The sequence below is a fragment of the Cryptomeria japonica genome, chromosome 11, assembly GCF_030272615.1.
Source record: "Cryptomeria japonica chromosome 11, Sugi_1.0, whole genome shotgun sequence".
Lineage (NCBI taxonomy): Eukaryota > Viridiplantae > Streptophyta > Pinopsida > Cupressales > Cupressaceae > Cryptomeria > Cryptomeria japonica.
Window position 1 is genome coordinate 224,109,043 of NC_081415.1, and position 25,116 is coordinate 224,134,158.

Consider the following 25,116-nt stretch of genomic DNA (forward strand, 5'->3'; position numbering starts at 1 on the left):
GTGAAGCAATAATCCGCCTTGATGCAGACACAATTGAGAAGGTCTTCAGAATACCTCCCGCACTTGTTTACATGGAAATCTCCAAAGAGAGTGCAACTGAGTATTATGTGGAAAGGGAAAAAGATTGTAAACAATATATCAACAGGTGGATCCATGAGCCACGAGTCGCCTTCTCAAGGTGGGCTAAGTTGTACCGCTGTGATTTCAAATGGGAAATAGGAGACATCGTAACCCTCCTCAGCAGGATAATGGGCCTTGAACACTCTAATGTTTTTGAGCCCTGGATGTACTAGTTCATCATGTTCATAAGGCAGTCCTATCATATATCATGGGGAGAAGTCATCAGCAATGCCTTATGTGAACAACTTTCAGTAGTCTCTTCCACCATGACTTTTTATATGAATTCATACTTGGTGTACTTGGTAGCATCACTTAGACATTTTCCAGGTCTTTCTACCAAGGGTGATCGCTCGCTTATACCAGTTTGGGAATATTATGATCAGTTACTTTTGAGACCGAGCATATTGTATTTCAGAAGAGTCCAAGATGCATTCTTCGGTTACTTCATGTGTCAGTTTGACAGAACTATGAAGAACAAAAGGGTATTAGATGAGGCATGGGAAAGGGTGAGTGAGTATGGATGCTTGTTTCTACAGTTCTCGACCTTCACCTATATGAGAATCGGATGCTATAGTGGGCAGCCATACATGCTCCCTAGATACCCAACTGATAAGATAATTCTTATGGAGTTGGGAAGACAAATCATGGCTGTCCACACTCATCAGCCTGTTAGACACAAGGTTGGAATGGGGATCTCTACAACAAACCCATTAAAAGTTGGCCGTTATTCTCTTGTTACATCCGTTATAGCCAAGGCCATGGAGACTGAAATGCTGGAAATTAAGCTCAAAAGGTTTAAGTCCAGAGCTGATTTTGATTACCGAGGTATGAAGGAGAAGATCAAAAAATCCTTTGTGCACGTGCATTGCATTGAGGATATCTGAGTAGATCTCCACACAGAGGTTGAGGTTTTGAAGATGGATTACTGCAGGCTCACTGTTGAGGAGGTTGTTGATTTGAACTTGGTGGATATTCCACAAGGGACGATTGATGATCCCCACGTACTTGATCCCGAATATATTTCACTAAGGGTTGAGGAAGTTCCACTTCCTTTGATCCAATGGTCACACAAGGAGTGCATATCCATTCTTGAGAGATTTCAACCTATCTTGACTAACACCAACGCTTGGCTAAAAAGTAATGTTGTTAGACTCATAAAAATCAAGATTGGAAAAGAAGATGATTCTACAGGGCCTCTTGGACGTAAGTTTGAGATTCAGGTTGACAACAAGGAAGGCGGTTCATCTTCGGGCACAAGGATCAAATTGCAAGTTAGTCGGGCAGTAGTGCTTCCTCCTGAGGAGGCGACAGTTCGTGGGAAGGAAAAGTCACGGTTTCATGTTCAGGTGATGGATCTGGACAATCTAGAAGAAGGGCAGCAATCTGATGATGCTCCCAAGTCTCCAACATTGGACTCGCCTCATGAGATTATTCCTCCAGTTTCCATTGAGACGGGGCTTTCTCCTCCTAACTTGCTTGTGGGTGAATCTCCTCAGAATGCCATTCCTGTTTCGGCATACGAGCCACCTCCTCATCATCAACGAGAGAATGTTTAGGAAGTCTCTGAAGATAGTCCTGCTTGTATCCAGCTGTCATAAATTGATACCTCCACTTCTGGTTTTGAAGAATTCATGAGGCAATCTCCATGCCCATTGGTTACTAAGCAAACCATGGTCGCCATCCAAACAAATATTCCTCCCAGGATGACCACGGTTATTCAAACAAAAACTGCTTCTCTTTTGCCTACAATTGCTACTGAAGGAGAGTTGATGGCTTTACCTCCATGGCTTAGTTCTTTTACTCCAAATAAGAAGAAGCAAGAAATCTCACCTGATGCCTTTGATTATCAACAACTAAAACAGTCCAGATCCAAGGTTGCTAAAAAGGCCAAGACTATCTCCAGAGTAACTGTTGACAGCAACAAGATGAAGGTAGCTGAAATTGTTGAACCCATTGCAAATAAGCCACTTGAAGAAATGTCAGTTGCTGATTACAAAGTTACAACGATAGAATTGGGTAAGAAAACGCATGAGGTGATTAAACGTGATGCTCACTTTTCTGTAGCTTCACTGGTACAACGGTGTGATGAACTTCTAGCAAAGAAAGATAAGCTAGAAGGGGAAAACCGTCAACTTATGGCAGTTGTTCATAAAATCACAAAATTTGCTGCTGAAGGGAGTAACTCCGTAGGTTCTTCCGGTTCCCAAGAATCAATTCGTGGAATGGAAAGGGCTACTCAGAAGGTACAAGCATTGGATTCCTGGGTTGATCAGCTTCATGATCTATGTGCGCACGTGATGAAAGACATTTTTCAGATGATGTCTAAGCTGGAAACCGTTGAGGAGAAATTGGATCAGACTTCCGATACTTTCAAAAAGAATCTGGAAAGTGTTGAAGATAGTTTGACAATCTGGCGTACCATGCCCCAACAACAGTTGAGCGTTCTAGAGGAGCGTGTCATCATCTCTTCCAGGGTCATGTACTTGGATTTTGAAGAGCTTCTGGAAAATAAGGCCCTTGTTCTTAAATCCCTCATTGAGGAGATTGGTGATACAATGAGATGACGGGGTGAAGTTTTCTAAGATATTGTTTCTCATTGTGAAAAGGCCTCTTGCAACATACTAAGTCAGGATGGAGAGCTGATTCCAGAAGAAGTTCTTGCTGATTTATAGATGAGTATTAATAATGAATGGAGGAGCGAACAATTCTCGGCCGCTTCAATTCAAATGTTGATGAAACACCAAATCTTTTTGCATGAAATCCAGTCCATCTTGGAGAAAAACAACTATGCGGTCCTCTGATGCCATGATACCATTGTGAAGACCATGGTTGTTGCCAAGAACACCCATGAACCGGATCCCGATGAACTACAAATGATTATCCAGAAGTTTGAAGGATTCGTGTCTTCACGTAATGCAATTTAAGTGTTTTTTTTAACACTTAGTTGTATTTTTCCACATTTGTAATCTTTAGTTGTAGTTTTTCTTTTGACAAGTTACATGTAAAAGTCTTTTTGTAAAATGCAAGTTAACTCATTACTTGCACTTTTTTAATTACATGTAAAGCGACTACAAGTTTTGTTCAATTAGGATTGTAGTTGGAATAAGTCTTGGTGGTTGAGAGAATCTCTCAAGTTAGTTAGGATCCGCCCACCTTTTTGTCAAGGCTCCTCTTCTATAAATACTTGAGGGGTCTATTGTATTTTTTATCTTTTTGGAAAGCAAGCAAAAACTCCGCCAAATTTACAGCAAAGAAGTCTTTGAGCTTTCATGTGTGAATTCAAGAATTGAAAGGAATAGAAGGAAATTGCTCAAGCTTTGAGTCTTTGTGCTACATACTTGAGTTTGTGTTCTATATTATCTTTCTCGCAAGTGTTTCTTAAAGAGCTTAATCACATCTGATTTGCAGTCTTTGTGCTGCAAGTAGTTGAGGTTAATATAGATTAAAATAAATATTTTGTTGAGAGAAGCTGCAAGTCTTTGTGCTTTCAGTTGTTCTTAGGAGAATTTAAGAATAGATTTTGTGAGAAATAGCTGTAAGTCTTTGAGCTTATACTACTTCCCATTGTTTTAAGTAGAAAAGAATTAGATATTCCAATCTTTGTGCTGTTATAATTTGTTCTTTATAGCATTAGTATAGAAAATGGTAGATAGGACTTCACATAATGAAGTCTTTAAGCTTGATATTGTTGTCTCGTCCCGAAGGAAGTGATGGAAGTCTTTGTGCTTTCAGGAAACTTCATTTCCTTTCTCTCATTTCATTTTGAAAGTGGTTACTGCTGTTCATATCAAATCGCTATCCTTTTTTGTGAAGAGAAAAGGATAATGTCTTTCTTGAAAGAAGAAGAAAGATTGTTTTTCCCATCCTATTTTATTTTCAAAGTTGTAGTTAGATAAGGGGAGCCTTCCCTTAATTAGGAGAGTTTTACTCATGCTGTGTTTGAAACCACAATTTTGTATATTTCCCCAAGTGTACAAAACTTTCAACCAACACACACACATGCAAAAAACTTATTTTTGACTATAGGGACACAATACATAGTTATTTGGGAAATCCCTCTGTTTTCCTATGTATGCATGTTGCAGGCTATGCCACCATAGGAAGTCATGGCTTGTATGACAGGTATATCATAACTTGATTGTAGACTTAATTAATGTTAATATAGATTATTTTTTGATAAAATTATTTTAAACGATGTAGTCATTCCAATATGACTGCCAGGTCTCTTCTTGCACATCAAGGTTGAATCTCAATTAATGACAACATTTCCACATTTGTACAACATTTTAATGCAAAATAACTTTTTATCATTAACTCCTACATTTTGTCTACCATATTATAGTAGGAATTTCTTGATCATGTTGTATATGTTGTTCAATTGTAAGAATAATTATTATTCTTGTTGACTGGACAGGTATATTGAAAGTGCCGGAGTAAGTGGAGAGATACCAAACTCTTTCAGAAATCTACAGAAATTGAAGAGAGTGTGAGACTCTCCTACAATTCACAGCTTGTGTTCTTAATGTTAGATTTACAAACTTAATAATATTTTCCACCTGTCCAGAGGAGAGACATCCTTATTTTTGTTTTGGCTTGCAGATGGGTATCTGATAATCTATTTACAGGTGCAATACCGGATTTCATTGGAAACTGGACTGATCTAATTGAATTGTAAGATGCTTTCTCTGCACAACTTATTATTCATGGTTTTGAGTTAATGCGTATCATTTGCAAATCAGTCTAATGTTTAAGTTCAATGTACACTCATTGGTATATACCTTCATACATATATATATGTGTGTGTGTGTGTGTGTGTGCATACCACATTACATTGACCTTGTAACTTCTGTTGTAATAGGAGAGAATATATAGCCTTGATGTTGCAAGAGAAAATTGCTATTGTAAGATACATATATAAAATGACACATAGGCAAAAAGAAAGGTGTATATATGCATCTGTTTGTGTGTGACTGTGGATGCTAGTTCCTTGATGTGACAACTTCTTCAGTATTTGTTCGTAGACAGTAGAGTTCTATTTTTCTACAGTAGCTATTAATGTTTTTCTCTGTTGCAGAATCCAAGTAAGCAATTCCTGGAATGTAAAACTGGCAGAGGGTTCCAAAAACTTTAAAATAAGATGTTTCTTGAATTTACTTGTGCATATATGATGACTTGAACACATATCATTCTTAATATAACTTGTATAGTGTTGGTTCAAGATTTTGTACAGTTGGGGAAATATACAAAATTGTGGTTTCAACAACAGCGTGTGAGTAAAACTCTCCTAATTAAGGGAAGGCTCCCCCTATCTAACTGTAAAGCGGAAAATCGCGATCGAACCGTAGTTGTTCTCCCCTCTTCCAACTCCGAGGAGAGAGAAGGGAGGTTCGCTAGGATTCGATGGTTTTCACTTAGGGGAGAGACTTTACATTCAAAAGAGGGGTTGAAACCCACAAGATCCAATCCCACGCAATGCAAGATTGGATGCTAAATGTGTTTCAAGGGTTAAGAAAGCAAGGCTACCCTCTTTTGTAAAGAATGTGCATAGGAGAATTAAGCTAAGCATGCATAGAAAGTGATAAAGATTCACTTATAAACTGAGATAGGAATACAGTATGAAGCTGCGGACCTGGAATTAGCAGTAAAATGTCGATACGGCGCTGTCCTGCAAATTTGAGCAAAAGTTGTCGGGACGATGGCGCCCGGCGCCACGGTCCTCCGAAAAATCCGCGAAACGAAGGGGGATCTGTTCGTCTCTGCACAAGGATTCCAGATCTTCAATTTCAGCCGCGTACCTGCAACCTACACACAGAAAAGCGAAGACGATTGGGGGGTTAGGGATTAGGGGTTTGCCTTTAGGTCAAACCCCGGTTTTGGAATTAACCAAGAAATGAGCAAGAGCTGTAAATGTAAATGTATGTAAAACAAGTACTAATACCTTGTTCTAAGGATGTTGGTATCCTTATGTGCGAAGGTTTAGATGTTGTATGTTGTATGTTGTATGTAGCATGTAGTATGTGATCTCCTCTTCAATGGTTGAATCCTTGACTTGAATGCAACACTTAGCCTTGAATGGAGACTTAGAATGATCAATTGCTTGAAAGAATGCTTGAATGCTTGAATGCTTGAGTATAGTTTCCACGCTTCTTCCATCATGTCGAATGAAAGAGGAAAATGTAGTTTATATACTTGTCATTTAGGGCTGATAGACTGATTTTCCCGACCTTAGGCCGACCAGGAAAGTTAATTTCCAAATTGCAAACAAAAAGACCCGAGACCCCTTAGGAGACCGGGCCCAAAATAGGACCCAGGGACCAGGGCGCTGGGCGCCTGGTCCTGGGGACCAGGGCGCTGGGCGCTCTGGTCCCACCTCCCGGGACAGCAGGGTGCAAGGAGGTTCAGGCCAGGGTGCTTGAAAAATGCAGTTTTCAGTGTCGTGAGCAAGTTTCAGGGTCTCCATTCAGGTTGCGTGTTGCGTCACCATCGTGAAGACCGAAATGCAGTCGAAATTGCAAGTGTCGCAATTTTAGGATGCTACACTAACTACAACTTTGAAAATAAAATAGGATTATTTAGATCGATCACCTGAACATGAAATTGTGACTTTTCATTTCCACGAATTGTCGCCTCATTAGGAGGAAGCACTACTGCCCGATGAACTCACAATTTTATCCTTGTGCGCAAAGATGATGCACCTTCCTTGTTGTCAATTTGAATCTCAGACTTACGTCCAAGAGGCCCCGTAGAATCATCTTCTTTTCCAATCTTGATTTTTATGAGTCTAACAGCATAAATTTTTAGCCAAGCATTGGTGTTAGCCAAGATAGGCTGATATCTCTCAAGAATGGATATGCACTCCTTGTGTGACCATTGGATTAATTGAAGTGGAGCTTCCTCAACCCTTCGTGAAATATATTCAGGATCAAGTACGTGCCATCATCAATCATCCCTTGTGGAATATCCACCAATTTCAAATCAACAACTTGCTCAATAGTGAGCCTGCAGTAATTCATCTTCAGAATCTCCACCTCTGTACGAAGATCTACCTAGATATCCTCAATACGATGCACGTGCACGAAGGATATTTTGATCTTTTCCTTCATACCTCGGTAATCAAAATCATCTCTGGACTTAAACGTTTTGAGCTTAATTTCCTGCATTTCAGTCTCCATAGCCTTGGGTTTGACGGATGTGACAAGAGAATACTGACCAATTTTTAATGGGTTTGTTGTAGAGATCCCCATTCCAACCTTATGTTTGACGGACTGATGAGTGTGGACAGCCATGATCTATCTTCCCAACTCCATAAGAATGATCTTATTAGCTGGGTATCTAGGGAGCATGTATGGCTGCCCACTATAGCATCCGATTCTCATATAGGTAAAGGTCGGGAATTGAAGAAACAAGCATCCATACTCACTCACCCTTTCCCATGCCTCATCTGATACCCTTTTGTTCTTCAGAGTTCTGTCAAACTGACACACAAAGTAACCGAAGAGTGCATCTTGGACTCTTCTGAAATGCAATCTGCTAGGTCTCAAAGGCAGCTGATCATAGTATTCCCATATCGGTATAATCGAGCGGTCACTGATGGGGTTTGCCTAGCTTGCTCACACTTCACCTAGTTGGTGTTACTCAATTCCACCAACCTCTCCAGGTTTAGCTATGCTCCAAGACCTCCAAGTCCTTCTCAATCTCTTCTAGGGCTTTCTCTCTGCCAATCTATAGGTGTTTACAACACGTGTTTCACTAGGAACCCTACCAATTCAAAGTGTTTCCGATATGCTCATTCTTGCTGTCTTGTCTTCAACTTGTCAATTTCACCTCCTGTTGTTGTGAGTTGTTGCAGAGGTGTGGAGGTGGCTTTTAACTTGAAATGAATTCCATTTGGGTCCATTTGTGGTTTGCATCCATTATTCTTCCTACTGATTTCACCATTTTGCCTAGAAAAGGGCTACAAGGAATGAGCCCCTATTAGGTCTCCAAAATCCGGTTTTCAAGGGTTTAGAAGAAAACAGTCCAAAAGACCTTGCAACAAGGTTTGATTTTCTTCATTCATTCACCTATCCTCAAGTGATTTTGGTGGTTTTGGTTTCCCAACTTGCCGTACAATGCCCTAACCCAAAAATGAGGGTTTTGAAGGGTTTCTAGGCCTCCTAACCGACAGTGACTGATGAAATTAGTGAAATGGGCATCGAAAAGTCTTTTCAAGGCTTCTCCTTGCAATGGAAACTCTGTATGGACTTCATGGACCTCTCCAAATGATTTGGTTGTGGTTTTGTGTTCACCTCTGCACTAAGCACTCAAATTTCACCCTGTCTTGTCTAGTCGGGTTGCTCCTGGACTCGCCTAGAACAAGGTGGTAGCCATATCAAACACCACTTCCAAAACTTCTCCCTGCATGTGTACACTTTACAAGTGGTTGCCTTCCATGTCCCAACAGGCTGTGATGGTAGCACAGAGGGATTTTATGGGGCAACCATTTTACAAGAAATTGCTATATACAAGCCAAAACTGGCTGATTGAAAACAAAACTATGAAAACACCAACACACACTAACTACAAAGCTTGAAATGAAACAAATGACTCTGAAACACACCAAAGAAAATCAATCCATAACTGGATCAATGGATTGAATCCATTTGTATTCACATTGTAAGCAAAATAAGCCAAAAATAGTGATAACAGTCCGAAAATGAGTAGTTTCAGATTGTTGATCATGCAAAAACAAACTTCCAACCTTGGTAACCGTGCAAGAGGAGGTTCTTATAGTCTTACCTACGTTGTGGAGGCATTCTAGGGCGTTGTGCTATCCCTAACTCCATCGCTAATCACTTTTAAGACAAAAGTTGTCATGACAACTTTTACAACTTTTCACTTTTTGCTTTGTCAACCCATGAAACCTATTTAAAGTCATTTCTCATGACTTTTTAAGCATTCCTAAGACCATTCTAGACCTCTCGAATTCTTATAGCAAGTTATTCCACTTTTGACCATCAAGAAGGTCAATTTCCTACTCAAACTACTACCTATGCACAAAATGCAAACCTAGGAAGAAAACTAACTCAACTAGGCCTACACTTGACTCAAAACAAACATCACACTCACTCTCTGGACCCTCCTAGAGTCCTTATTAGGAATTTGATTTGGCTAAGGTCAGTACAAGCCAAAATTGTGAAAAGACTATAAGCCTAAGTCCTAGGTGCTCCTGCACCAGTCACCCCTGGTAGAAAGACCTGGAAAATGTCTAAGTGATGCTGCCAAGTACACCAAATATGATTTCATGTAGAAAGTAATGGTGGAAGAGATTGCTGAAAGTTGTTCACACAAGGCATTGCTGATGACTTCTCCCCATGATATATGATGGGACTGCCTTATGAACATGATGAACTGGTACATCCAAGGCTCAAAAACATTAGAATGTTGAAGACCCATTATCTCGATGTCTCCAATTTCCCATTTGAAGTCACAACGCTACAACTTAGCCCACCTTGAGAAGGCGGCTCGTGGCTCATGGATCCACCTGTTGATATGACGTTTGCAGTCTTTCTCCCTTTTCACATAGTATTCAACTGCACTATCTTTGGAGATTTCCATGTAAATAGGTGTAGGTTGTATTCTGAAAACTTTCTCAATTGTGTCTGCATCAAGGCAGATTATTGCTTCACCATCATCATTTTTAATGGTTCTTGTCTCCTTGTCAAAGTGATAGGCGCAAGCGAGAACAGATTTAGGTTCTAGGGCAGCCATTGGAAAAGAAGATGTGTGATGGATATGGCTGTCCAACAGTCGCTGCATATTGCTATCTTGCGGATCCTCTACCCTCTTGACAAATTCTGACATGTCGACATGCCCTATCTCTGTATCTCATATATGATCCAAAGGAGAGGAAACTTGGGAAGGTGCAACTTCGTTTTGGTACTTGTCATATTTATACTTCACCTTCTTTGGAATTGGTGATGACAACAAATCTGACATTGATGGACAACCTGGAATACCGTGATGAAGACTTAAAAGTGTTAAGGCAACATCATGTTCAGCTGCAACTAACATTTTTCCTTCTTCAAATGGGAAGAACTTCGACTCTTGCATTTCACGACTTTGTGAGAGAAAGAGGGGAAATAAATGGGAATGGGGGAATCTTGACTTTGACCAATTTCGGATCTTGGGGAAATTTTTGCAAGTATACAAGTTGGAAAGAGCATACATGCAATCGGATTTTTAAAACCTAAATGCAGGTACAATTGTAAATTTGCAAATGAAGAAATGGGTGGAAAATGAGAATTAGACTTGTGGAAAATGACGAAAATGGAAAGTATGGATATGGGTGACATGAATGGATAAAAATGGGAAGATCCGAGAATGTCATTTTCATGAAAATGGGAAGAACTTCAACATGAAATCCGGTTCTTAAAACCCGACTTTGAAAGGATGGGTATTTCTCATTTTTGCAACTTGGAATTTTAACCAAAAATGGTTAAATTCTTTAACCGTAAGGGAAGAACAATGATTTTCAACCAAGTTGTAATTAGGATTTAAAATCCCGAATACAAGTAAAGAGGGAAAATGGGGAAGATCACTGCAATTCAAAAATTGCTTATGAAGGGGGAAAATCTCTCTCACAAAACCGATTTTTGGGGCAAAAACAACATATTTACAAATTTACAACTAGAAAGGAAAATAAGAAAACAAGAAAATGAAACAAAAAAAGAAAAGAAAACATACCTTGTTTCAAACTGAAAATGCCTCTCCAAAAGATGATCAATCTTTGGAAGAAAGAAGAATATCTCTTAAATAGAGACAAACCACAATCCCAAACCCTAGCCACGTTTAGAAAAAATGTTATTTGCAACAAGTCGTGGCACCGAATGCAACTAAAAAGGCCCAAGAAGGGGGGTCAAATCCACTTTAAACTTCAATGCCTTACCTCAGCAAGTAAAAAAGACTTAGGAGGTTGGAGATTCGTGGCGACTTAGGAGAGAAAAACGTGGTTTTTGGTAAAAACGTGTTTGCATTTTGGACACCAAGAAACCAGCAATCCAAAACCTTAGAATGACGTGATATGTGTGGGTAAATGCATGAGAATAGGGGAAGAATCCTAAATGCCTTGCATCTCCAACAAATCTCCACAAAAATTGCTTTGAAATCTTCAACAAATCCGTTTTTCTTGCTGGTCGGGTTTTTGAAAAAGATGAACAAGTTCGATTTTGCATGTATTGGAGAAAATCGGGTTTTTTGGACAACATAACAAGTTAAAAATTGCACTTTTTCATCAAGAAGGCAAAATCGGCAAAATCGGGTTTTAAAAATGCAATTACAAGTTTAAAATCTTCCATAATGCACTTTATAGAGAAAATCGGGTTTTTTGGGCAAAATAGCAAGTTTTAAATGTCACTTTATTTTTTCTAGGCAAAATCGGGTTTTGGAGAGAGATGTGCAAGTTTAAAATTACTTGTAAAGGGAAAATAAAATCACTACAACAAGTTTTAATAACTTGCACATATGTAATGGGGGTTTAAAATCCCTATTACAAGCAAAAGCCATTAAAGGAGGGGTTTTAGAAAAGAACTACAAGTTTACTTGTAACTTAACCAAAAAATCCCTATTTTAATTGAAAAAGCCAAAAAGCATCAAGGGGGAAATTAAAAAAACAAATTACAAGTTTTTATTTTTCAATAAAGTGCACTTGTAATTAGTCAAAAATTCCCCTCGAAAGGCCAAAACAATGGAAATCATGAAAACTTGCAATTCAAGAGAAATTTCCCACCTGCAGTCAGGGAGAAAAAACCCGAAATTGAAGGAAAGACATAGCAAACGAATCCAAAATGCGACGAAATTTGAAACATAGTTCGAGGATGGACTAAGGATTAAGCCAGTCCAAAGATTAGTCGAAATTCTGCCTCGAGAAGCGTGCCATAGAGTAAAATTTTCATTTTTTCGAAAAAATTTCATGTAATGGTCCTTCATTTTTGTAAACAAAAATGAGGACAACATATAGTACAAACATACCTTGCACAAGCATACACTGTGATTGTTTGGAGTTTGAACTTTGAAGTCAAGTTTTCTTGGTGGTGGTTCTTGAATCTAGCTAAAGGGACTTTATGTACTTCTGACATTGATTAGAAAAATATTGCTACATAACAATTCAAAATAGTGATTTGTTGGTACACCTAACATTTTGTCTGCATCTTGTGACAACCTAACTTAAATGTTTAGTGCTTATAATTTAGAAAATTTAGTTTGTGGAAGAACCTGACTGTAGATTGATATCCTGTCACTGAGATACCAATATAACTCAATGAGAAAATTGTAATTCTTACATTATACTGAGGACTGCATTCTGAAATGAAGGCTTCGTCCAAGAGGACATACAAAAATCTGTTTTCACCTCCATTTGTAAATATTTGATCAGGGTATATCATCAATGTTCAAATTTTCTTTGTTCTTGCCTACTATTTTAAAGTCCCATCTTTATCTGTTCTATAGATTTAGGTATATATGTTGACCAATTAGTTTTGCAGGAAGGTTCGGGGAACTGCTTTCAAGGGTCCGATTCCTTCAAGCTTCTCCAACTTAACCTCTTTAACAACTCTGTATGTGTTGGTTCATTGTAATTTTTGGTGTTTGTGCTCATTCTGTCTTTGTTTACTTGATATTCAAATGCAAGGAAGTAAAGAAAATCATTAATTGGATCCAATACCACCATTTTTTGAGCAATTTTCTGTATTATTATTCTAGCAGGAGAATAAGTGACTTAACTTCAGGTGTCACATCATTGACATTCTTAAAAGGCTTGAAGAAATTAACTCAATTGTAAGTAAAATAATGTGCATCTAAATGGAGAGTTATTTGTTTATTACATAGCATTTTCTAACATATTATGTGTTGTGCAGTGTCCTGAGAAACAACAAGATTTCTGGCGAAATCCCTTCATATGTTGCAGAATTGAGTGCATTAACATACTTGTAAGCTAATGTTGCATTATGCCATATTATTTTGTTTGTTCTTTCTTTTTATCCTTTATTTAGAATGGCCATCTTTGCTCATTGATAAATCAGAAAGTGCAGACAGTAATTTAGATTCATTACATTCAGAAGAACAATTAGATTGATTTCTTGCAGTATACCTGATGTAGGGAAAAAATTATTAGACATACTCAGCTACCTACATAAGTAAATCACTGAGAGACTGTCTTATGCCATAAGAACCAAAATCTTTCAATGCTTCTACCTATGAGATTGACTTGAAGTACATTCCCATGGTTTACAAAAAAATCTTTCATTTATAGTAGTTATATAAAAATTAATATTGCAGCAATGCAAATACATTTATGTTTGAGTGCAGGTCCACATTGGATTCCAAACAATGAGAAAACAAGGCATTTTTTGAAAGTATACTAAGGCCATGTAATGTCCCCTACTTGTTATAGGCCTGTTAGCAATGATTTTTCTATTTTAATACATTTATACTTGTATCAAAATGTTTAATGAGGAGACAAATACTATCTAATATCCTTAATAACAGCTCTTTTTAATGAATACATGAAACAACTTATGACCTTAACTCTATCATACGAGTTACACTGTTATTTCTGAATACTAACAACAGTGTGTAAATTAAAAGTAAAGATTATGATTTACCTTGTATTGGAAGAATGTGGCCTTGGAAGAACTACCTGCACCCAAGAAACCAAACACCTACATGCATATTCTATTATTAAAATTAGATCTAACCTATTCAAGCAGATAGAGTTGAAACATGAGAGGGATTGTGCAGGTCTGTTGTCTACCAATCCCAAGGAATGGTTGCTTTTAACCTCCTTGCTAGACTTGGTGGCCCATGTGGTTTGCACTTCAAGTCCATTACCCATACAAGTCTTACCTTGTGGATTTGGCATAGAGGGTGCAATCTGGCTCCTTGACTCCAAGGCTCTTTATGACCACTTGTGAGCCCCTCGTTGCCACTGGATTCCATCTCTATCCATCCCTCACAAGATGCACAAACAAAACTTATACATTACATATGAAATGAAGGTGCATTAATAAATTAGTCACTATATCCTCCACAGTTACAGTCTGATATGATTCATATTATAGACTTGTTCCCTTACATCTAATTTACATTCTAGTGGATTAACAGAGATACCATTCAATAAAATTTACATTAAAATCATTATGTCTACATTCAGATATGCACAGTAAAGTAACAGCACATTGCTCAGTAAATATCTATTTCTAACATCTGAACATACCTTAACTTTTATGCAATAATGGCAGAGTTGGTAGAGGTTATACTGTTTGCTGAATATCACCCTCCAATTGGGTCCTTTCTGGAGTAATAATCTTTCCCTCTTTGGATGGTTATGTTCTGATAAGTCTGAGTGCTCGTGTCTCTTCTATTTTCCATGGTTTCCTTCTTTTTAGCTTCAGCGATTCCCACTACTGTTGTTTTCTCTTCCCTTTTTTGTATCTCCTCCTTGCTACCCCCTTTCTAAATGAGAGCTGGTCCTTAAGATATCTCTGCCCCTTGATGGAATGGTTGCTTGAGAGGGATCACATCTCTTCCACTATCAATCACAACTTCTTGACAAATATTTCCTTTGCAACTAATCAAACTTAACCTTTAAACAAGTCGTGTTTGTTTGCTATTTGTGTATGTCTCAAATTAATCCTATTTTAATCTATGTGATTATTGTTCACAACATTTTGTTGTGTCTATTCTCTTCATCCTTGTATCATTCCCTAATTCTCTTAATTGCCGCCTTAATCCCAATTGGGCTTGTACATGCGTCCATTCATTATTAACAATAGCTTGCTTCTCAATTATAGATATTAGTTGTCGTTCGTTTGCTAGATGGATTGTATTAGTTCAGACATTTATCAATGCATTTGTCAATACCATGCCTTAGCCAATATTCAGTCTTGATGTGCCATTGAGCCTTGATGTTTGGCGACTATTCTTATCTCCGTTTAGGCTTCTTCTATCTAGCCTATTGCTAAGTCGATAATACTTAAATCGTCATTAAATAGTTTCACACCATTTCATTCATCGGGTTTTTTAATAAACCCTCCCCTTGCCTAATGGAGTTGCATTTCTTTTGTCTATACAAATCTCGACTTCTTTGAGTCAATTGTTGATTCTTCCTGGATTAATACAACCTATTTGACAACTATTATCGAATCGTTCCTCCTTGCTTATCACTTGTTCTGTACTTTCCCAATGATTTGCTAACTGAGTTTGGTTATGTATTGCCTTTCATGATAAAGATGCCCCATCATATTTGGGAATACGTAGCCACTATTTGGAATATCTTTTGCCAAGGTAGCCTTCTCAATATTGTCTAGAGTAGGCTTAAGTATTGATTGGGAGTGGTGATCGTGATACTTATAATCTCGATCAATAGATTCCTATTATTGATTGGGTTAAGGTCGTTCTGATGTTAATGATAATACATCGATGTTCTCACACCTTTGATAACTAAACTTCTGTATTCATATGTCTCCCCTTTGTTGGATGCATAACGTCATGCGTATGATGGTTAGTTGGCAAGGACATTATTATGATAACATAAGCTTGGACGCTTGCAAGTCTTTATGACATTTGGCCTTATCGACCATATATCCTAGATTATCCACTATCTCTCAATCGCATCGCTTACAAAGATAATATGGGTATGTCATATTGGTTTGCTTCTTCAACATGGTGGGGACATGACAGGCCAATTTGCAATAGATTACTAAGGCAAAGGAAGAAAGGATAACATGACAAAAAGTGTTTGTTCCAACAGCTGTGTAAGGACAAGATGAAGTTATGCCTTACGCATGATGATCAAAGTATTACAACATTGGTAAGGCCTACACTTTCATATGATAACATAAATCGCTTTGACATGATCACCAAAAAACATCAATGTGAAAGGAAAATCTTTAAGTAGGTAAAATGCTAAATCTTTGACATACAACACAAGTATTTTTACTCATCTTCTCAAATGACTTTTTTTTTCTTTTTTCTTTTCTAGTTTTCTGTATATTAGTAACTATTTGTGCTAACAGGGCTGACTTGGCATCAAATTTTTATCAATTAAATAATTAATGCTTCAAATGACACTGTTGGGTCTTGAAACCATTGTTCCAAAATAGTAGATCACTATTTCACTTTTAAGGCCAAGGATTTTCATCATGAAAGTTAAACCAAGGTTCATCTATAGTTTATGAAAGGTTAAAAGATAATGAATGAGAGTTCATAATCTCTCTTGCACTTTGGGTTTAGCTAAAAATGAGGAGGGTATTCCTAGGGGTGATCCTAAATGAGATTGAAGGTGTGAAAATATAAAATAATAAAATAGGTTTGCAGTTGTATCTAGGGAAAATTCAACCACAAAAGCTGTCACTAGGTTAATGACTAGCCAATCGCACATATACTTTTGATAAAGCTGATAATAACATCATCGCATGATACACAAGGACATGATTCACAAAGTATTCCTATTGGTAATGGTCACATATAGTATTTTGAATATTTTCCCTATTTTCAATCATGAATTGGAGACGTATGAAATTTTAGTTTAAACTATTAGTTAATAAATTTGTTTGTTTAGAAGCATAATTGAATTATTTGTTTCCTAAGATTGGGAACTATTGAAATAGGTAATAGAGTAATAGTCTACAAGAGTGGAGAAACAATGAATGGAAACATAGAAGGATGATCTAAACATAAATGCTTCAGAGAGTAGACATCAAACGTAAAACATACTTAATCATCCAAAGTTATGATATGCGTCTAGATGCAAAAAATAAATGATCACTACAAGGTTTATAATGTTTAAAAAATGCTGTCACATTTATTAAATATTCTTTACATTCATGTTAGCAAATGTGACAAGAGAGAAACTGTACAAATTGTTGCAGATTCCCTTGAAGACATACATACAATCCTGGAGACATTCTATCCTAGACATCCACAACAATCGTTGACCTTCAAATGGCAACTCATTGTACTTTTCAAAATCTGATAGTCAACAGTTGGAACCCTAAAACAATTAAAATGCCTAACATTCATAGATGTCCACTAGAATGACAATGACAAATCTTATGAATGAAATAGGAACTTCTACATATAATAAATGAGGAAAATGACCACTTGGTGCAGGAGCACCTAGCTGATTTCATATCTCCACGAGGCAATTTCATCATTTTGGTTTTAGTTTTGTGTCTTTGGTGTAATAAAGTCATTTAAGACCATATCATGTGTGTTTAAGTCTATATTAGGTCATTAGGTGAATTAGAGAGTCAAGTTGCATAAATTTATCAAGTTTGCACAAATGTTGTAAATGTTTTTAAAGTGCAAGAACAGGGAATGTGAAGAGTCACCAAGTGTATTGAAGGAATTAGAATGGTAGTAGTTGGAAATTAGTTGTAAATGGTTGGTACATGTTTAAATATCTTTGGGGAAGTTGAACCCAAAGGCGGGTGCTACATTTTTTAAGCAAAATTAATAAAAGACATCCTTGTTTTTGCCTTTCTAAACGTTAAATTGCTGATTCCATTGCATAGTACGGATATGTACAGCCTTTGCACAACCTGAATGTGGTATGGTTGGAAATATATTTGAGTCTACTTTCTACTGCTTTTTATTGCATCCAATTTCATTGTGTTTCAAGAAAGATATGCTCATTTTACTACAAACAGGTTTGAACCCCTAGTAGGCCTAATTTGAGGGAGAACGGTTCAAATTTGAGTCCTATGTTCCAAAACAATCCTACCCCAATTCTTAGTATGTGGTATAAAGCCCAAATGGGTATCTAGAACTATGTTTATAATTTTGGTATCAAGTCTGGTTTGAATTTTATGGTTGAAAAACCCAATTTGCTGCTACAATGCCTTAGGGTCAAGAAATAGGACAGCCAAAATTAGGGCCTGTTTGTACAAAACAACCTACCCTAATTTTGGGATATGTTAAATAAGGCCAAAAAGGGTATTCAAAATAGGTTTATATTTTGTATATGAGGTCTGGTTTGCAAGTTATTGCCATTTTATCAGTTTTGGAAACCTACTAGAATTGGGTGATCTTAGTAAATAAACCGTAGAAGCTGGCTAGATATCTGCTCTTGGAAGCCATGGAGGGTTTGTATAGGTCATGTGGACATATTCAAGGGTCTCAAAGGTTTGGTAAGAGTCTTGAGTGTTGGTTACAAAAATTGAAGGTTTTAGCTTTGTGTAGGCTTAAGGGCATTGAAACAAATCTGAGGTTTGAAGGAATAAGAAACTATAATCTTAAAACATGATGTCAAATCATTGATGCCTACCCCTACTCTACGTCAAATTGATATTAGAGACCGAAAATATGGGCAAGAGAATATTTGAAATTTGTGTGTTGCTCTTGTTGGGTTGACGTGAAAAACCTGGATTCCAAAAGACTAGGTAGTGAGGAAAAGGAAACGAAACCTAGGTGAGGTATGACAAGAAGCATTGAAAAGAAGCAAGGTGAAAGAGACTTGTTTGTAGAAGAATAATGGAAATAGGTTGAAGATTCATTCGTGGAGACTTGCAGAGTAATGAGGTACCAAGCAAGAAGAAACAAGTGATGAGAAAAGAGAAAAATGAGATAAAGAAGAAGGATGAGAAGGGAAAGTAAATTGATATTGAGCAAGATATAGAAAATTTGAGGCAAGCCTTGGAACAAATAGAAAAGATGCTAGAAAGAATGGATCTTGAGATGCAGCAATTGCATGAGAAAGCAAATGGTTGGCATTTACCAATAAGGAAGAAGGTAAAGGGGCCTATCAAACAAATCATTCAGAAGAGAAGAAGACAAGAGAGGATGGATGCACCAGACATTGAAGAATCTTTGCTGACGATGGAAGAATTGGAAGATGTTGTTCATCAAAGCAGACCCTTAGAAGACAAGGTTGAAGTGGAGTGTATGGGGCAAGGAGACAAGGAGGAGACCTCAAGGTCTCAATATTTTATTTCTAATATTTCATTGGACTATGCATGCGCAAGTTTGTTAGACAAGGAGATTCAAATTATTGAGAAGAAGGATCTTCAAAGAGAACGGGTTCAAAGAAGGATGCCAAAGAAAGATTACCTTAGAAGGATCAAAGAAGAGGAGTTGAGAAGATAACCTAGAGCCAACAAGTTGCAGACACAAAGGCAAATCCAAGAAGACATCAAGACAATGGTACAAAAGAATTGGAAGACCAGGAAGAGAAAGAAGACCTGCACTCAAGTGGAATGAAGTTCATTTTTGTTTGGGAGTATGGTGTAGGAACACCTAGTTGATTTCATGCCTCCATGAGGCAATTTCGTCTTTTTGGTTTTAGTTTTGTGTCTTTGGTGTAATAAGGTCATTTAAGACCATATCATGTGTGTTTGTGTGTTTGAGTCAATATTAGGTCATTAGGTGGATTGGAGAGTCAAGTTGTATAAAGTTGTCAAGTTTGTACAATGTTGTAAATGTTGTAAAGGTGCAAAAATAGGGAATGTGAATGGTCACCAAAGTTAGAAAATCAGTTGTAAATGGTTGGTACATGTTTAAATAGCTTTGGGGAGGTTGAACCCAAAGGTGGGTGTTACATTTTTGAAGCGAAATTAATAAAAGACATATCCTTGTTTTTGCATTTCTGAACGTTAAATTGCTGATTCCATTGCATGGTATGGATATGTACAGACTTCTCACGACCTGAATGTGGTATGGTTGGAAAGATATTTGAGTCTACTTTCTATTGCTTTTTATTGCATCCAATTTCATTGTGTTTCAAGAAAGATATGCTCATTTTACTACAAACAGGTCTGAACCCCTAGCAGGCCTAATTTGAGGGAGAACGGTCCAAATTTGAGTCTTGTGTTCCAAAACAAGCCTACCCCAATTCTTAGTATTTGGTATAAAGACCAAATGGGTATCTAGAACTGTATTTATAATTCTGGTATCAAGTCTGGTTTGAATTTTATGGTTGAAAAACCCAATTTGCTGCTACCATGCCTTAGGGTCAAGAAATAGGACAGTTAAAATTAGGGCTTGTACGTACAGAACAACCTACCCTAATTTTGGGATATGTTAAATAAGGCCAAGAAGGGTATTCGAAACAAGTTTTATATTTTGGATATGAGGTCTGGTTTGCAAGTTATCACCATTTTATCAGTTTTTGAAACCTACTAGGATTGGGTGATCTTAGTAAAGAAACCATTGAAGTTGGTTAGATCTCTGCTCTTGGAAGCCAAGGAGGGTTTGTACAGATTATGGGGACATATCTAAGGGTGTCTCAAAGGTTTGGTAAGAATCTTGAGTGTTGGTTACCAAAATTGAAGTTGTTAGCCTTGTGTAGGCTTAAGGGCATTGAAGCAAATTTGAGGTTTGAAGGAATAAGAACCCTTAATTTTAAAACATGATGTCAAATCATTGATGTCTACCCTTTCTCTGCATCACCACTCAAATGTTTTTTGGAAATCTACAATAGTTCCTATAATTCAAATCAATCAACTGCATTGATAGCAGCTTGCACTATAGTTCAACAAAACCATAAAAAATGCATTTTGCAATAACTATTGTAACATTCACCCACCGTTTAGTTGAGAAGCATAGATTTGAAATGACACAATTTAAATTAGGCCATAATGGTGGACCTAACAATTGTTGTACTAGCTAAATGGACACATACACATTTGTGGCTATGGAAGTGGCTCATAGAGCATCAAAATCTTGGCTCTACCTTTACATTGGGCACCAACGTGGAGATAGGTAGCATTGTAATGTCCCCACTTTGAAATAGGATTTAATAATATATAATAATAATAAAATTAAAATACAAAAGAAAAAAGCAATGTTTAAATTAAAATATAAAATTAAATATAATTAAAATTTAACTAAGTTAACTTATGATCAAAAGGCATAAAATGAAAAGTTGCAGTTGCCTCGAACATGAGATATAAAAGGGAGAAGAGAACATCATTTGAGAGGGGAGAGGGAGGAGAAAAGAAACAAAGGAGAATGTAAATCAAGGAAGAGTCAACGGAAGAAGGAAGGAATGGGAAGTAAATAAGGAGGTGACTCTTCCAAAGGAGGGAAGAAATTATGAAAGGTTGTGTCTTTTCCGAAGGGTGGGGATTGCGAAAGGTTGTGACCCTTTTAGAGGGTGGTGATTGTGAAAGGTTGTGACTCTTTTGAAGGGTGGTGATTGCGAAAGGCTGTGACCCTTTCAAAGGGTGGTTATTGTGAAAGGTTGTGACTCTTTTGAAGGGTGGTAATTGCGAAAGGTTGTGACTCTTTCGAAGGGTGGTGATTGTGAAAGGTTGTGACTATTTTGAAGGGTGGTGATTGTGAAAGGTTGTGACTATTATGAAGGGTGGTGATTGAAAAAGGTTGTGACTATTATGAAGGGTGGTGATTATGAAGGGGCGTGACTTCTCCTTTACAATGGAAGATATAAAGGGAAGGAGGTCTCATTTGAATGGAGGAGGAGAGAACAATTGGGAAAGAATGTATAATTTTAAAAGGTAGCAATGAAGGGTGGCGACCCAATTCTAATGAAGGGTGGTGACCCAAGTCTTATGAAAGGTGGTGACCCTTTACCAATGAAGTATAAAAGAGATCATTCCAATTATTTAATGATCACTTATCAATCATCATCCCAATCATTCAAATCAAGCAACAATCAAGCAGCAAATCATCCTATCAAATCAGCATACATTCAATCATCATTCATCAATATACCAAACCAGCCTTCATTACATTGTCAGTCACCAATACCTCAAATCATACAATCAAAGGAATTCATTCAATCATTCAACCATTAGAGGATAGATGGCATAACTACAGCAATATTGACACCTAGCTGTGCAATTATATATTCTGTTTGCTGGTATGATCTACATACATAGTAATATGTTTATATCTGCATTCTCCAGATTAATATACTGCTGCTTACAATTATTCAATATAGCATAATGTCACTATACATATACTTCTGCATATTTATGACAAGTTATGTTGCTGTTAATATTATTGATTCATGTTCTAGACATACTTCTGCATAATTATGACAAGCTATGCTGCTGTTAATATTATTTATACATGTTCTGGAGATACTTCTGCATATTTATGACAAGTTATATGCTGCTGATAATATTGTTTATACATGTTTTGAACATAGCTCTGATTATGGGTATTCTGTAATAATCTGAATGCTTATCAGTCATGATGGAACGCGAGGAGGTTATCAGTAGGGAGAACAGTGTTGGGCTCACCTCTAAGCACGCCACCTCATATGTATGGCAGTGTCCACATGAGGCCAAAGGGGGGCGAAGGTGCTCTGCCTTTGGGCTTAGGAGGGTTAGACTTAGGGCACCCTATTGGGGTAAATCCTTATCCTTTCTACCATGGTGATGGAAGGAGTCATATGAGTGGGAGAAGGTGGTTTGAGTGAGGGGGAACAGTTGTAAGACACCTGTTGTGCGTTGCACACGCTCCCTGTCGCCGACAGGGTCCCCTTTCCTTTTTTTTTCTTTTTTGCCTTTTCGCCTTCGCCCTGTTGAGTTCCTCGCGTCCTTTTGAGCGAGCTCGTAATCAGTCCATGAGATGATGTTATGAAAGGAGGAGCCTGTGAATCCGTATGATCAGTTGAGCCTTCAAGCATGAAGATTCCAAGGGACAATTTAGACCTGAAAACCGCCTGAGATAGGTGTAGGATGATAGAAACTGGCAGAATGTCGAAGTTTCAAAACCTCCCAAGATCTTGAAATTCGTACTAAAGGGGAGAAACTGCACAAGTTTTTCTTTTAAGTTTGGGCCTAAATCCCGAAATTCGCTAGCATTGGACAATATTAAAGAAGTGAAAATTCGCAAAAGGCCTTCAAAGTGCGAAATTGGCAAAACACCCAAAAGTGCTGAAATCGGCAAAATGGCTCCAAATGCCGAAGTTTGCAAAGGGCGCATAAAGCCCGAAAATCGCATAAAGGGGTGAGTGAAATTTTTTTAATAGTTTGCAAACATGTCCAATACCCTGAAATTTGCACTTTTAGGTAAAAACGTTAAAGTTAGAAAGTTGGCAAATGGCCCAAATTGCCGAAGTTTACAAAACGCATTCAAAGTGCCGAACCTTGCAAAAGCCTTCAAAATGCCTAAAAGCGCTATTTGGAGGAGAAATGATAGAAAGGTATTAAGGTTCAAACTTGCAAAACCCACTAAAATGCCGAAGTTCGCGATTTAGAAAGGAAAAGTGCGTGAAAGTTAAAACTTGCAAAACTCACCAATCCACCGAAAATCGCACTTTGGAGGGCAAGTGTAAAGTGTGAAGTTTTCAAAGTGCACTAAAATGCCGAAGTTGGTAAAATGCCCTAAAGTCCTGAAAATGGCATCATAAGAGAAAAGTTTAAAGCTTGCAAACTCCCTCAAAAGGCCGAAATTCGCCATCTAGGGAAAAATCGCGATTTGGAAGGCAAATGTAAAAGAGTTCACAAGTTGGCAAAGGCTCTAAAATCTCCGAAATTTGCAGTTCAAGGGAAAAATCGCAATTTAAAAGCTTTCCAACCCCTCCTAAACCCCGAAATCGTGAGCCAAGGTGAGGGTATAAGATTTTCATGGTTTGTAAGAAGCAATAAAAAAACGCCCAAGTTTGGCAACTGGAAGAGAAAGCCGCAGAGTTTGAAGTTTAATATTCCCTCCCATGCATATGTCGAACTTCGCGTGGGGTTAAAACCGCGAAATTTGAATTCCGGAAAATGCCACAGCATTCACACGAAGGTTTGGTGTTTGGTTGAAGAGAAAAACCCGTTCAAAACATCCAAGTTCAATCGCCATTTTGCCCAAGGTAAGAATCGCTATGTCTAAAGTGTTTAAATCTGCACTTCTCTCTCCAAATTTTAGGTGCGAAAATCTAGAATAGGGAGTTAACCGTTAAAATTCAAATTGCAGAACCCTCCCATTCAAATTTGCAAGTTGTGAACTTATCTTTTCAGAATGTAAGGCATAAGAAGTATCATTTTTCGAATCCAAAGGAATTCATTCTAGAGGGCAGGTTGTGCGGATTCAATTGCCATTCATTTTCGCCAGGTAAGTGTGCTTCACCTCTCTTGAAATCATTCGAAATATATGCAAAATCAAATAGATGTATGTGCAAAATGAATTAAATTGATTAAATCTTAAAACCGCATCTTTTTTTCGTTTATAAGACGTCAGGAGCAATTGGAATCAGAGTCTGTTCCTAGGAATCAGCTAGAAAACACATTTTCAGACTTAGGAAAATTTTAAAGCATCGTCCATTTTGAAAATTGATCCTAAAGTGCCTAAGTATGAATTCGTAGTCGAAAAGCTTCATAAATATTCATGTTCAAATCAATTAAGCTTTTTAGCTAAAAGTGTCATGCTGTCCTTTAAATTCGGTTTTCAAATTGATCCTTGTATGCTAGCATATCCCTTTATCTAACCTGGTTTACTTCCTTTATATCGCCTCGTAATCCGCATCCGGTTGTGCAGGATAAATGCCTAAATCGGCAGTAGAATCATCAAAGACACTTGCTGCAACCGAGACATCACGAGCGTCCAAATTAGATATCCCTCGTAGAGTCGAAAAGATGAAGTATCGGTATCAGAGAGGAGGACTGAGGGAATCAAAAGTTAAGAGTGTCCGGGAAAATGTCGGTGATACTGACCTGGGCCATATTGATATTCAAGATTTCAGAAACCGAGTTTTCTCCCCTAATGCCTATGGCAGGCCTAGGTGGATGATGGAAAGTGGCATTGCCCAGGCAGTAGGATTTCCCCCAGTAGTGCAAAACTATGAGCTAATAGTAGAGGCTGCCGGACATTACCAACCAAACTCTAGATTGGCGCTCCTCGGGAACATGGTCCTCGCTAACTTCACTCCTGAAGCCATTGGCAACGCATTTGACATTCCCTTTCCGAACAACCCCATAGCAACAACTATAGATGAAGCGCAAGAGGCGTATGATGTAAACCCTGCCAAATGAAGAACACTGATAAATGAAGAGTGGTACAAAGAGA

The 25,116-nt window shown here is 37.7% G+C and overlaps 1 protein-coding gene across 9 annotated transcripts in view; it reads left to right on the plus strand.

Moving 5' to 3' along the window:
- LOC131063944 (probable LRR receptor-like serine/threonine-protein kinase At1g56130) overlaps positions 1-25,116 on the plus strand; it is a 247,430-nt gene that overhangs the window by 69,003 nt on the left and 153,311 nt on the right. For 4 of the 9 annotated variants that reach the window (XM_057997924.2, XM_057997928.2, XM_057997931.2 and 1 more), the window contains exons 7-11: positions 4,535-4,606; positions 4,720-4,791; positions 12,642-12,713; positions 12,859-12,933; positions 13,014-13,085. In XM_057997924.2, coding sequence (XP_057853907.2) covers positions 4,535-4,606; positions 4,720-4,791; positions 12,642-12,713; positions 12,859-12,933; positions 13,014-13,085 — 363 coding nt within the window. The remainder of the gene's footprint in view (positions 1-4,534; positions 4,607-4,719; positions 4,792-12,641; positions 12,714-12,858; positions 12,934-13,013; positions 13,086-25,116) is intronic. The other 5 variants (XM_057997925.2, XM_057997929.2, XM_057997933.2 and 2 more) reach the window with 5 other exon arrangements.